The sequence below is a fragment of the Elephantulus edwardii genome, unplaced genomic scaffold, assembly GCF_000299155.1.
Source record: "Elephantulus edwardii isolate Elephantulus edwardi_28Jun2011 unplaced genomic scaffold, EleEdw1.0 scaffold00019, whole genome shotgun sequence".
Taxonomy (NCBI): Eukaryota; Metazoa; Chordata; class Mammalia; order Macroscelidea; family Macroscelididae; genus Elephantulus; species Elephantulus edwardii.
In genome coordinates, this window is record NW_006399769.1 from 25735991 (window position 1) to 25749265 (window position 13275).

Consider the following 13275-nt stretch of genomic DNA (forward strand, 5'->3'; position numbering starts at 1 on the left):
CACCCATTTTGAATAATATTACATGAGTTCCTTGTTTTTCAATGCAGCATAGTATTCCATACCAGTGCCTTAAATGAAGCTTGAACATCTTCCTTCATCACCACTGGCTTGTGTTAATATGCTCTTTCCTGAAATGTTTCCATACTGACCAATTCTTTTTTGTAGAGTGATTCTGTATATTCCTTCCACCTTCTTTTGAAGCTTCCTGGGTCATTCAGAGTTTTTCGCATAGGGTCTCTCATTATTGCAACTCAAGGCATGAATTTCTTTTTCAGTTCTTTTCGTTTGAGAAATGCCAAATTAGTTTCTCCTTTTTAATTCTCTAACTCTGGATCTTTGCACATTCCTTTATAATACTTTGTCTTCTCAAGTTGCCCATTCAGATTTTCATGCCGTGTCTTTTACTTTGGCGTCTTTTCCCTTTGTTTTGTCTTTATGCCCTACTGAACAATTCAGTCTTTCTGACATCCATTATAGTCTTCAGACTAAGAAGAAGACCTGGTCATCCACTTCTGAAATAACTGGCCTTTGAAAACCCTTATGAACAATTCAGAGGCAAAAGAGGAGAGAAATCTGCAATTTCTGCATCTTTAGTTTTAGTGGTTGGTGTATATATTTGAATAATAGTTATATCAACAGATCTTTCTCTTCAGTGCATTGAAGTTGTTTTATCACTTGCAGCATTGTGCTTCAGGGTAGATTTAAGATGTTCTTTTTGATGATGAATAGGGCACCATTCCTCTTCAATTTTCATTTCCAGCATAAGTAGATTATATCATTGACTAATTCAGAATGGCCAATAACAGTCTATCTCAATTCACTCAAGTCTAGGTTGTCAGTCTTTATGGGTTCCATTTAAGAGTGAGTGTGTGTGTGTGTGTGTGTGTGTGTGAGATAGAGAGAGAGAGAGAGAGATTTGATTGATTTGTATTTAGAATTAGCCAGCTGGACTCAGTTTAGATGATCTCAGTTTTATTGGCAACATCCAAAGCATCATAGTCAGGAGCAAGCCAAACATAGGCCTTCATTTCTCCATCAGGCAGAATCACAGTATTGACCTTAATCACATCAATGTCAGCTTCTTTACAGCTTGTTTGATTTGGTGCTTGTTGGCCTTGGCATCCACAATGAACACAAGTGTGTTTTTAAATCTATCTTCTTCATGGCTGACTTAGTGGTCAGGGGAAACTTGATGATGACATAGTGGTCAAGCTTGTTTCTTATGGGGATGCTCTTCCTGGAGTATTGGGGCTGCCTTCAGAGTCTCAGCATCTTAGGCTGCCAGAAGGTAGATGATGTGCAGATCTTGTGTTTTTGGTGGCTGTGGATGCCCTTCAGGACTGCCCTCTTGGCCTTAAATACCTTTGCTTTGGCTTCAATTTGGGTAGGGGCAGAGGTTTCCTTCTTTTACAGCGCCATCTTCCGTTTAATTTTTGACAATTTCCAATTTTCTCAGATTCATGAGTTGTGCCTTCCATGTTCCAGTTATTAATGGATGTTTGCCGCTGTTTCTTTTTCTTTTTAATTTTTCCACATCGGCAAATGAAGGTCTTTGGCTAGGCGAAAGCTTTACTCCATGTCATTAAGTCTACTTTAAGGCAGTTCCATACTTCACCAGTTGTATTTTGAGTGCCTTCCAGCCTGAGAGCTCCTCATCTAGCACAATACCAAGGAATGTTCCAATATTACTCATAGCGTTTTCAAGGGTCCGTTGTTTCAGAAGTGGCTGGGCAGGCCTGCTGCTTAGTCTGTCTTAGCTTGGAGGCTCTGATGAACCCTGGGTTACCCTGCTAGTATTTGAAATTGGTGCCCTGGCTTCCAGCATGATAGCAGCAGGCAGTCCATGGCAGGAAGGCAACTGGTCAACAAGAAGTGGTGGAGTTTCTTTTTTTTCTTTTCTTTTTGGAGTTTCATCATAGAGCAATGCAACTGGAGTTTTATTGTAAATGACTTTAGTAGAAAATGAACTAGAAGAGGGTGTATCAGTCACAGAATTGAATTAGGTGAAGACATGGAAGTAAAGTGAGTGACTGACATTGTAGAGGGAATGTTTGTGATTGTTATCAGGGACAGTAATTGTGCTCTGAATGATATGCTGGAGAGGCTATAAAGAATCTTTAATGGCAGAGAGAGGAAATTAGATGAAATAGAAATTAGGAAGCCATGAAATAGTCTCAAATAATACCATAATGAAAACAGTGTTTAAGAAAAAAATTGGCAGTGGTATAAGAAAAGATGAAAAAGAAAGGAAAGGAAAGGAACTCTAGGTAGGAGTTAGCTTATGAGGATTTTTCAGTTTACATGTAATAATACTTACATGCTAATGGGAAAACAGTATTATTAAATAATACTTTCATTCTTCAAAGGCCCGAATGAAGCTGAAGAGTTCCAGCTAGAGGTGAGTGGGCTGCTGGGGGAAATGAACTGCCCGTATCTTTCGCTGACGTCCGGGGATGTGACCAAGCGCCTTCTTGTTCAGAAGAACTGCCTCCTTTTGCTCAGTAAGTTCATGGCTACGAGAATGTGGCTGTTATTTTATATGTAGGCCTCTAGTACGCTAGATGCTGTTTTGTTTCATTATGGATTTCATTCAGAATACTTCTTTTTAAACATTAAAAGCTCTCAATGTTGGCGTTAGCTGATGTTAGGCTGGTACACTGGTAGGATTATTTTCAGTTTTACAATTGATACTCTCCCCCCGCCTTTCACTTGACCTTTGTTGATAATCCAGCTTTTGAGAGTAATAGACAACAGTAGTGCCAGAGTGTTATTCAGGTGTTCAATCATGATGTCTTAGCATCCTAAACAAAAAGCATATTTTTAAATTAACTGAGAAGATAATGTAGGGATAGTAAAATTATTTTTTTAATTAATTTCTTGGAAGATAGTAAGCATATGTAGTAAATAGTAAATGTAATTGTTTAAAGTGTATTGTGCTGTTATTTTTATTTTTGTGGTTGATTAATGTTGAGAGTCTTGGTTTTGTTTGTAAAAATGTCACATTGGTATATTTATGTTGTTTCTTTCCTTTATAATCGTTGTAGGAAACTCTTTTTCCTGGAAAGTTTATGCTTTTTATATACTCATCTTCTCTCTTCATCTTGATAAACAATAATTAAACTCACAATTTTATTGCTTTATATTTTTGTTGTTGTTGTTATGTGCCGTCGAGTCGTTTATGACTCATAGTGACCCTATGTACAACAGCCCTAAACCGTGCTCTATCCTGTGCCAATCTCATTGCCTCCAGCAGACCCATCCCGATTACCCCAGTCACTGAATCAAGCCACCTCATAGAGGGTCTTCCCCTCCTGCGCTGTCCCTCCACTCTACCCAGCATGATGTCCCTCTCTAAAGACCTGTCTCTCCTTACAGCATGTCCAAAGTATGTCAGATGAAGCCCCAGAATCCTTGCCTCCAAGGAGCAGCCTGGTTTAACCCTCTCTAGAATGAATCTGTTTTCTTGGCAGTCCATGGTACAATCAATATTCTTCTCCAGCACCACAGCTCAAAGGCGTCAATTCTCCTTCTATCCTCCCTAGTCATTGTCCAACTCTCTGATGCATAACAAGTTATTGCAAAAACCATGGCCTGTATCAGGTGGACCTTAGTCTCCAGAGAGACACCGCTCGCTGCTCTTGAGTACTTTAGAGAGGTCCCTAACTGCAGACTTTCCCATCACAATACGTTTTTTGATTTCCTGGCTACCGGTGCCAAGAGTGTTGACCGTGGAGCCGAGCAAACTGAAGCTGTGAACAATCTCAATCTCTTCGCCATCCATCCTGATGCTACCGATGGGTCCAGTGGTGAGAAATTTTGTCTTCTTGACATTGAGCCTCAGTACATGTTGAAGGCTGCAGTCCTTGACCCTCTGCAGTAAGTGCATGAGGTCCTCCTCAGTTTCAGCGAGCAAGGTTGTGTCATGTGCATAACGCAGATTGTTGATAGATCGTCCACCAATCCTAACGGAACACCCCAATAAATATATCCAAGTACTCTTACTTTGGAGTTTTGTGTGTATGTTTCACTTTTACACTCCACTAAAGTTTCTGAAAAGTGATCCAGGTCCAGTTTGGGTGTTTCAGTTTGAAAACATTGCGCTTGTAGCTGTTATATTTAGGGACTCTTCCAGTGTGAACTACAAAGTAAGCATGCTCTTACTTTGCTTATTATGTTATTCACCCCTGTCGCAAATAGCTCATTCAGTGTCTTTCAAAATGTTTCTTTTTTTTCCATAACCATCTCAAACTTTATTTCTCCTTTGTAGTGCTACTCTCTTAAAAATAATATTTGACACTGGAATTAGGTTTTCTTACATAAGAAGGTAACAGCTGTCTGGAACTCTTGAAATGACTGAATAGCTAATTTTCCCTGAGGGCACAGTTCGGCCTTTTTAGCGCTAATAAAACCAGTTTGAATATAAATCTTTGATAGATGTCTTTAACATTTCCTATTTATTGAGCAGATTGCACTAATATTTTTAATTTAAAGTTGTAAGGATGTGTGCCTCTCTTAATGTCCACATACATGCTATGAATAGCACATTAGGTGATTTGGATGTTGCTTGAACACTATATTCAAGCCATATGAGAATCTCTGCTACTGGTCATCCTTACTGCAGCTGCTGTGGCTGGTTAAGCTGCTGACAGAGACCAGAGCAGGATAGGCAGTGGCAGCAGCTTAAGGGGTCAGAGTGGGAGGAGAGGGAGAGGAAGTCAGCAAAGAGGAAACAGAATTCCTTTTCCCATCAGCTGTTTATTCACCTGAGAAATAGGAGCAGCCCAGGGCCCACAACCAGCTACCTACCTGCAAAACCAAAAAGCTAATGGTTCCATGTACATAGATTTGGCTAGATTTTGCCAAAATGGGCATTAAGGCTTGCATACCAGTGCTCTATTTTAATGTGCTGTAACTTGAAAGGTTCTTTAAGAATATATAGCTACGGGTTTTGGCACTAAAATAAACACACACATATGTCTGGTGGTTTCTCAATTAAATGACTGTTATTCTGCTTATTAAATTCTTCATACATAAACACATCTACACTCTCTTTTCCCTTTTCATCCTTGTTGATCCTGTTTTTCCTTTTTACATTATTCTCGTAATCTCTGCCTCCTCTATATTTTAGTATTGGTAAATATTCTTTAACTACTCTGTAAATAATTCTTATCTTTCCAAATATTTGTTGTCCCATCTTGATGCTACATATTTCACTTACTTCCAGCACGCTTATCTTGGCCAATTTGGTACTTTTAATGCGTTGTGTTTTGGAGAAATAAATGAACAAACTTCGTTAAAATTCTTAGAAAAATAGTTTTTGAGTGAGTGAAATGCTTGCGACTCAGGTTAAGAACTTTGCTTTGGCTGTTCGCTGGCCTTTGTGGCTCTCAGGTGCCTTCTCGTAGGTACAGTAAGTCAGATCTGAGTTTCTAGTAATATATTCCTACATAAACATTCTTTATTCTCATTTAGATGGTCAGTAGAGTTATGATTTCTGTAGTTGTTTACATACAATTTTTCTGCATGTAATTATTTACTCAACTCACTTTGTGAATATCTGTGCTTAGTTGTTTTAAGGTGTTCTAAATTTAGAGAACCCGTTGATTAAATTTCATCTTCAGTACTGAAACGGAGTTAGCAGACTGTCTTAAAGAAAAAGATAGTAAATGTTTTAGGCTGTCTGGGCCACATCAAGGCTCTGTCCCAACTCCAGCTACACATTCTGCTGTTGTAGCACAGAAACCAGCAATAGACTGTACTTAAGTGAAGAAAGATGGCCGTGTCCCATTTAAACTTTTTGCCTATTTTTATTCATGTAGTGCTCGCAGTACATTGTTGCGGACCGTACAGCCCTCATGCATCATTTTTATAAACCTGGTTAATATTTTTATAAATATTAAGCCAATTGTTTTTACATGTTTTCACATGTACATACTGTGCACAACCTCCCACCCATTTCCAAAACTGTCCTGAATGCAGATATATGTGTTTTTTTCTTCTTTCTAGGATAGCTAGCAAACTTGATCTATGACTTCTTGACTGTAGCTTATACTTTTATTATACAGATATGATCCAAAGTACCATTTTACACTATAGAATGAAGCTAAAATTTACCTCTAGATTTGTCACAAGACATTTGCAGTTTAGGTATGAACATACTATGGTAGAATTATTTTTGCATAATTTTGTCATTTATGCCCTTCAAATATATATGTGATTATTTATAAGGGTATGTGCTATTTGGGAATATACAAATAAAACAATGACTGTGTGTGTGTGTGTGTGTGTGTGTGTGTACACACACACACACACACACATACACCCAGTGAGGCTAAACTGTTAATATTTTTGTGTCTATGTGTAACTTTCATATGTTAGTTCAATTTGCTATATCAAATAATATGGGAGGGGGGGTTTTAAGCCTATTTAATCTTTCCAGAAACGTGGCTGTATTTATTATTACAAGAGTCAGCAGTTTTTTAGTGCTGTTTTGCCAAAATTATGACTCCTGTGCCTCCCAGCATGTCACCATTATTGTGGAAATGAGATACTCAAGTTGGTTTTACTCTTGTAATTGAATTCAAGGGCCTAGAAAGATTTGTTTTTGCCTAAAGCTGTCCTGTCATGTCTATGTTGTCTAAAGCATATTCTTTTACCATATAACCTGAAATTCTGACAGTCAAATAATTACTGATAATCTTTTCTGAAAATTTAAATGTCCTTTGGAAGGTTAATAGTTGAAGATTGTATATTTAAGTATCTGATTCAAGTAGAATTACTTGAAGCATATTGCAGCTGTCATACTGGCTGAAGTCTACACATGGGAATGATACTGGAAGGAAGCGTTTTCCCTCATGCACAGAGAGAATGGATGTTCAAAGGAGACAGCTCTTTGAATACCTAAAACTGTTTTCCTTGAACAACCAGAAAGAAGCTGATGGTGTTAAGATACTAGGGATCATGGAAGGAGACTTTTGGCTTCTCACTGTACTTTATGTGGCTTATGTTATTTAAAGTTGAATTAATTTGAAATGTCAAAAACAGTTCTGGGTGTGCTCCTTTAGTATTGGGAAGAAGGTGGACAGGGTGATTATAGGAATGGTCCTTATAAATGGTGAAAAGTAAAAACATGTAGCCTTTTCTCACTGAAAATTGACCACCTGCCATCTTTTGCAAATATATTAAGATGTGCTAACTTCTGTTCTGAAGGTTTCTTTCTTAATCATGTAACTCAAGAACCCAACTTACAGTTCCCATCTGTTGTAAGCTTTTGATTTTCTAAGGAGAATGTCTTAGTTTTAAATCAGCCCCTATAAATTATATCTTGGATGAATAGCTCATTTACAGAACTAGATTTTGTGGTAATGTTATTTGCAAGTAACAGTGGTTTGGTCTCCTTGTTTTTATCCATTCTTGCAGCTTTAAAACTTATATCATAATAGATAATATAGTGTATGACCCAAGATTTATCTAACTCTAGCTGTATCTCATTTTTAAATCTTATTTTGTTTACTTCAGCATACCTCATCTCAGAACTAGAAGCTGCCAGAATGCTCTGTGTGAATGCTCCTCCAAAACAAGCTCCAGAAGGAGGCGCTAGTGAGGTCTTTCAAGAGTTAAAAGGCATATGTATTGCTCTAGGAATGTCCAAACCTCCAGCCAGTATAACTATGTTCCAATTCTTCAGCGGGATTGAGAAAAAAGTAAGACCTTTAGTACCAGATTATAGTGTATTAAAGGCATAGAACTACATTTGTTTAAATGAAACAATTCTGTTATTTTTTGTTTTAAAAATAAATAATACTTTTGTGTGTTTTTTTACATGTTTTCTGTTTCTTTGGAAAATAAATCTTTATTCTTTTAGTTTATAAACTGAAATACACTAGATGCAAATTGTCCTTTTTTTGAAAGTATCTTATCACCAAACTTTAATACAGTTAATATATTATTAAGTGTTTTGCCTTAAATGTTACTAACATTCCCCATTAACTAGATAGAAAAAGATGTTAATGATTTTTTAAAAATTATTTTCTTTTTAATCTAGTCACTTCAAGCTTTACTAGTTTGATTTGGCCTACCAGAAGTACTGAATACTGATACAAGCTTATATATGAAAATAAACCAGAATTATTTTTATATTTTAACAGTTAAGAGCTTTCATATAGTTTAATTGGAACAAGTAATTTCAATTTTAAAAATGAGTAGGGAGAAGCTAGACATATTTAGAGTAATGAAAGTATTCCATGTACGTGTCTGCTGGACTCTTAAGAGCTGGTACATTTGCTTTGTGGGGTGGCACAGCATAGTACACAGAATTGGTGGACCACGATAGGGAATCATCTGTGTCCATCGTCCAGGTTTTCTGTGTTTGCTTTTGCATCCATTCAGCAAGTATTCACTGAGTGCCCACTGCTGTTAGGTACTCTGCTAAAAGCCTTGAAGAAATCATACTTTTCTAGGTTCGTGAGGAGTGGGGCAAGTGAATGCTGTTTCATATAGGTCTTCTGCATTTCAAAATGTCCTCTTTACCTTAACCTCTTAACCTCTGTCTGAAATCTTCATTTGATGGCAAGATATTACCATACCTTGATTGGGGATTGGGAAGAAAAGTAGGATATATGTTCTACTTTTAAATTTATTAATATATGTATTTATGGTTTTGTGTCAGTTAAAGGAGACGTTAGCAAAAGTTCCACCTAATCATGTGGGAAAGCCTTTATTAAAGAAGCCAATGGGGCCAGTCCACTGGGTAAGTAGTGATCCATCATCTTCAGTGAAATTTGTAAGGAGTTGTATGTTTATTTCATAATTTTGATGTTAAAATTTATACATCATTTATTTGATAATATTTATTTTATTATATAATTTATCATTTATTTATTTATACATCATATAAAATTTATACCTCAGATTTTACAAGTTAGGTTCTGGACCACGGTAGTAAAATGATTATCACAGTATATAGCAAGTCACATACATTTTTTTCCTTTCTTTTTTTTTTTTTTTTCATTTTTTTCCTTTCTTAGTATATAGGAAAGCTTATGCACACCCAATTTTATAGTTATTAAATTTACAGAGTTTAGAGTATTGTTGAGTTGCCAAAATGATAGACACACAAAGTGGGAAAAATGGCACTAATGGCTTTTTTAAGACAGGTTTACTGCAAACCTTTAATTTATAAAAACTTTAGTAACTACAGAAATCCATAAACAATGGAGTAAGATGTGCCCGTAATTTTTTCTTCTTAACATATGTTCTCTAATGTGTATAGTTTGTTTCTTGGACAAATAGAATAAACATTTTTTTCCCCATTTCAAAGTTTACGTAGAATAATTTTACTTTTGTAAGATGAGAAACATTTAACTCAGTTTTTAAGTATTTCATGCAGTTAATTAAAATAAGTTGAAGAGAAGTATAAGTACCTTTCTGGTTGCCAAATGTATTGTTTATAAACCAAAAACTGCATTTGGCTGGGCTTTATACAGTGAATTACAGGAAAGTGAAGTGAGAACCATACACTTTATATGCTTTTTCTTATGTTTTGAGGCTTAACATTGTTTTACTCATCATTTTAACTGTTTATTTTGTGGAAGGAATCACATGTGCAAAGTCCTGGGAACAAATTTTTTTTCTGTACTTTTATACAGGATCAAACTGATTTTAACTGATTTTTTAAAATTATTTATTTCAGGAAAAGATTGAAGCAATTAATCAAGCCATAGCCAATGAGTATGAAGTTCGTAGAAAGCTGCTAATAAAACGGTTGGATGTCACTGTGCAGTCCTTTGGCTGGTCTGACAGAGCTAAGGTACGCAGTAAATAATTTAAAAGAGCAGATTATTTATAGACATGATCTCCAGGCATCCCTACCTTAAGGTTAGATAGAGACTGAAAAAAAAAAACACAACACAGACGTTTTTCTTAGTGACTTGTTAACAGTTGTTTGAACTGTTCAGCAGTAACAGAAACATTCCTTTTTCATCTTACTGATAGTTTTCAAGAAAACAGAATTAGTTTTCAAGAAAACAGAATTTATGGTCCTATTGGAAATACCTATTTATGGAAAAACAGTATCTAAATAATAAATTCTATTTTTACATTATTTGTTTGCTTATTATACTATAAATTTGTTTAATGAAGTTAGAAATACTAGATTGAATGTGTTCAAATATTATGATCTTTTCTAGAGAATTTGAGGTTCAATTTTTTATTTTAGCTTATACCTGCTAAATATGCCTCCCTAACTTATAATAGACTCAGTAGCAACTAATTTTTATTTTGGTTTGGTTTTGACCACTAAGTGGGAATTAATTGTCACATTTGGTAGCTTTGACTGTCTCAAACTCAGAAAAATCCTCATTGCTGTTCAGTCTGATCCGACTGATAGCTGACCCTCCAGTAGGTTTTCAGAGGCGGAAATGGAACTGTGAGTTGAATTTATGTTCAGATTGATCTAGATGTGTTTGTATTAGATATTTCCTTAGTAATCATACAGCTTTGAAAATAGATTTTTTCTGAATTTTAATTGACTCAGAAAGTAAGTTTTCATTTAGTAGTTATATATCGATGTCACCTAAAATCTTTAACGCTTAGCTCAATTATATATAGAATTTTTGAGTCAGAATGGACTGAGTGGCTGTGAAGTATCTATTAAATTTTTGGAGTATATATTTACAGTTAGAGTAGTTTAGCGCTCAAAGGACAATGTTGAAATCCATCTTAACTCGCCTCATTTTGCACGTAAGAGATTGCAGACCCAGAAAAATGGAGACCACCTAAAATGTCATAGCTAGTTAGTAGGAATAAACATCAGGAGTAAATTATATTGTCTTCTGTGACAGTATTGATACTGAACATGAGACTTCATCTGAACATGAAATGACAGTATTAACATTGAAAATGAGACTTCATTTCGTTTGCCTCTTTCTCCTGTAAAATGTTTATCTTCAACTTTGTTTCTGAATTCAACAAACTGCGTTTTAAATCAGTCTACCTCTAATCATTGCGTGTTCAACATTTTCTTATTCTGAATTTCAGTTATTCTGTCCCATTATAGGTTTGGAAAGTTTTTTTATTCAGCATATTTTTATTAAATCATTGAGTAATTCTATTAGTCAACATTATATTGACTGCTTCCAGTAGATGGGTTTCACACACTAAATATTTTGTGTGCCAGTACTTGTGTACCAATGCTATCCCATCTTCATTCTCTCATAAGAATGCTGTAAGTGAGCTGCTTTATTTTGGTCACATTATCCCAATCCAAAAACTAAGGTACGTAAATTTAGGGACTTGCCCAATTTTCCCAATTTTTCAGTAAATTCTTGTCTCTCTCTAGTTAATAAATGCTGCTCTTCAGGTAAAACAGATCCTTTTTAATTATGTATTTATAATAAAAGAATGCATTTAATGAGGGAGCATTTTTCAAGGAACACATATACTAACTGCATAATACAAGTTATTCACAGCTAGCATTTCATTGATACTGGGGTAGTGAGATTAGTGGCCAGAGAAGACTTTATACCCTCTTAGCCCCACAGTCCTATAAGGAAACCCAGCTATGCCTTCCCTCACACCTCTACTTTCACATTAGGCCTGTCCCCCCTTTCCCAACAATAGTCTTTGCTGTATCAAGTCTGGCACCTGTAAGGTAATTCTTGACTAGGTAGGAGCACTGGTGAGTATATAATTTTTTCCCACCATCTGGAATCCAGTAACCCAGTGAATATTTTCACTGTCAGACAAAGTACTATCAGACATTTTGGTTTTCTTTAACATATATTTATTTACTGTGTTTCTTAATGTCATTTTGAAAACTGACATTTGTCTTTGAACGTTTTTCTTTCAACAGAGTCAGACAGAAAAATTAGCAAAAGTTTACCAGCCAAAACGCTCAGTCTTATCTCCTAAAAGTACGGTGTCAGTTGCTCATCTTTTGGCTGCAAGACAAGATTTATCAAAGATTTTAAGGACAAGCAGTGGCTCTATTAGAGAAAAGACTGCCTGTGCCATCAATAAGGTGATTAAAGTACCTTTCTTTTTGTGGCATCTGCATCTCTTTGTTTATAAAATAGATTAAAAATGTCTCTCTCATCCCTAGGTGTTGATGGGCAGGGTGCCTGACAGAGGCGGTAGACCCAATGAAATTGAACCTCCACCCCCAGAGATGCCACCATGGCAGAAAAGACAAGACGGCCCCCAGCAGCAAGCAGGAGGCCGAGGAGGGAGAGGTGGCTATGAACATTCCTCATACAGAGGCCGAGGCGGCCATGAACAAGGAGGAGGGAGAGGTGGCCGCGGTGGCTATGACCATGGTGGTCGAGGGGGAGGAAGAGGAAATAAGCATCAAGGCGACTGGACAGATGGGGGGAGTGGAGGGGGAGGGGGAGGCAGCTACCAAGACAGTGGTTACCGAGATTCGGGCTTCCAACCAGGTGGCTATCACGGTGGCCACGGTGGTGCCTATCAAGGTGGTGGTTACAGTGGCTTCCAGACATCTTCATGCACAGGAAGTGGATACCAGGGTGGTGGGTACCAGCAGGACAATAGATACCAAGACGGTGGGCACCACGGTGATCGAGGTGGTGGACGCGGAGGGAGAGGTGGGCGCAGAGGCCGTGGTGGGCGTGGAGGTCAGGGGGGAGGCTGGGGAGGAAGAGGGGGCCAGAATTACCACCAAGGGGGGCAATTTGAACAGCACTTCCAGCATGGAGGTTACCAGTATAATCACTCTGGATTTGGACAGGGTAGACATTATACTAGTTGAGGCTACAGAACCTTGTATTTTGCTAGAGCTCAAGTAATAGAAACTTAGTTTCAGAACCTTGAATCCAGAATCTGTTTTGAATTAATGTGAGACCACAGGTGGCAGGCGGAGTCCTGCTTGGCATCAGTTATCATTCAGTTCTGTAGAATTTTTAATGGACTTACACAATACTGTTTATTTGAGAAACACAATACATCTCTCCTTTGTATGAAGAATTTTTAAAAAAGGTAATAAAAGTTGCCTTTTTTGTTTGACCAGTAGACTAATTCCACAGTCAGAAAATTCTTAGGTTTTTGAAGAAATTACTTGAATAAAGTAGTTTTCAATATGCAGTTTTCAAAATGAGGATTTACCTAGTTTTGATTTGTTTTCTTTTTTTATATTTGCATCTAGGAAGCTTTCCTCATATGAACAGTCCATTTATATGAGTTTTACTTCAAATGTTCTCATACTTATTTTCCAAGCACCGAACGCCCTTGGCTGCCTTTTTAATTCAGAGGCTATGCCAC

General features: G+C 36.8%; 1 protein-coding gene across 1 annotated transcript in view; it reads left to right on the forward strand.

Annotated features, from left to right (window-relative positions):
* The window catches only part of FAM98A (family with sequence similarity 98, member A), a 23826-nt gene extending 11060 nt beyond the window's left edge, over nt 1-12766 (forward strand). Inside the window, exons 3-8 of the mRNA XM_006882358.1 lie at nt 2367-2501; nt 7519-7703; nt 8669-8749; nt 9692-9808; nt 11852-12019; nt 12101-12766. Of these exons, the coding sequence (XP_006882420.1) occupies nt 2367-2501; nt 7519-7703; nt 8669-8749; nt 9692-9808; nt 11852-12019; nt 12101-12766 (1352 nt within the window). The remainder of the gene's footprint in view (nt 1-2366; nt 2502-7518; nt 7704-8668; nt 8750-9691; nt 9809-11851; nt 12020-12100) is intronic.
* The last annotated feature ends 509 nt before the right edge of the window (nt 12767-13275 follow it).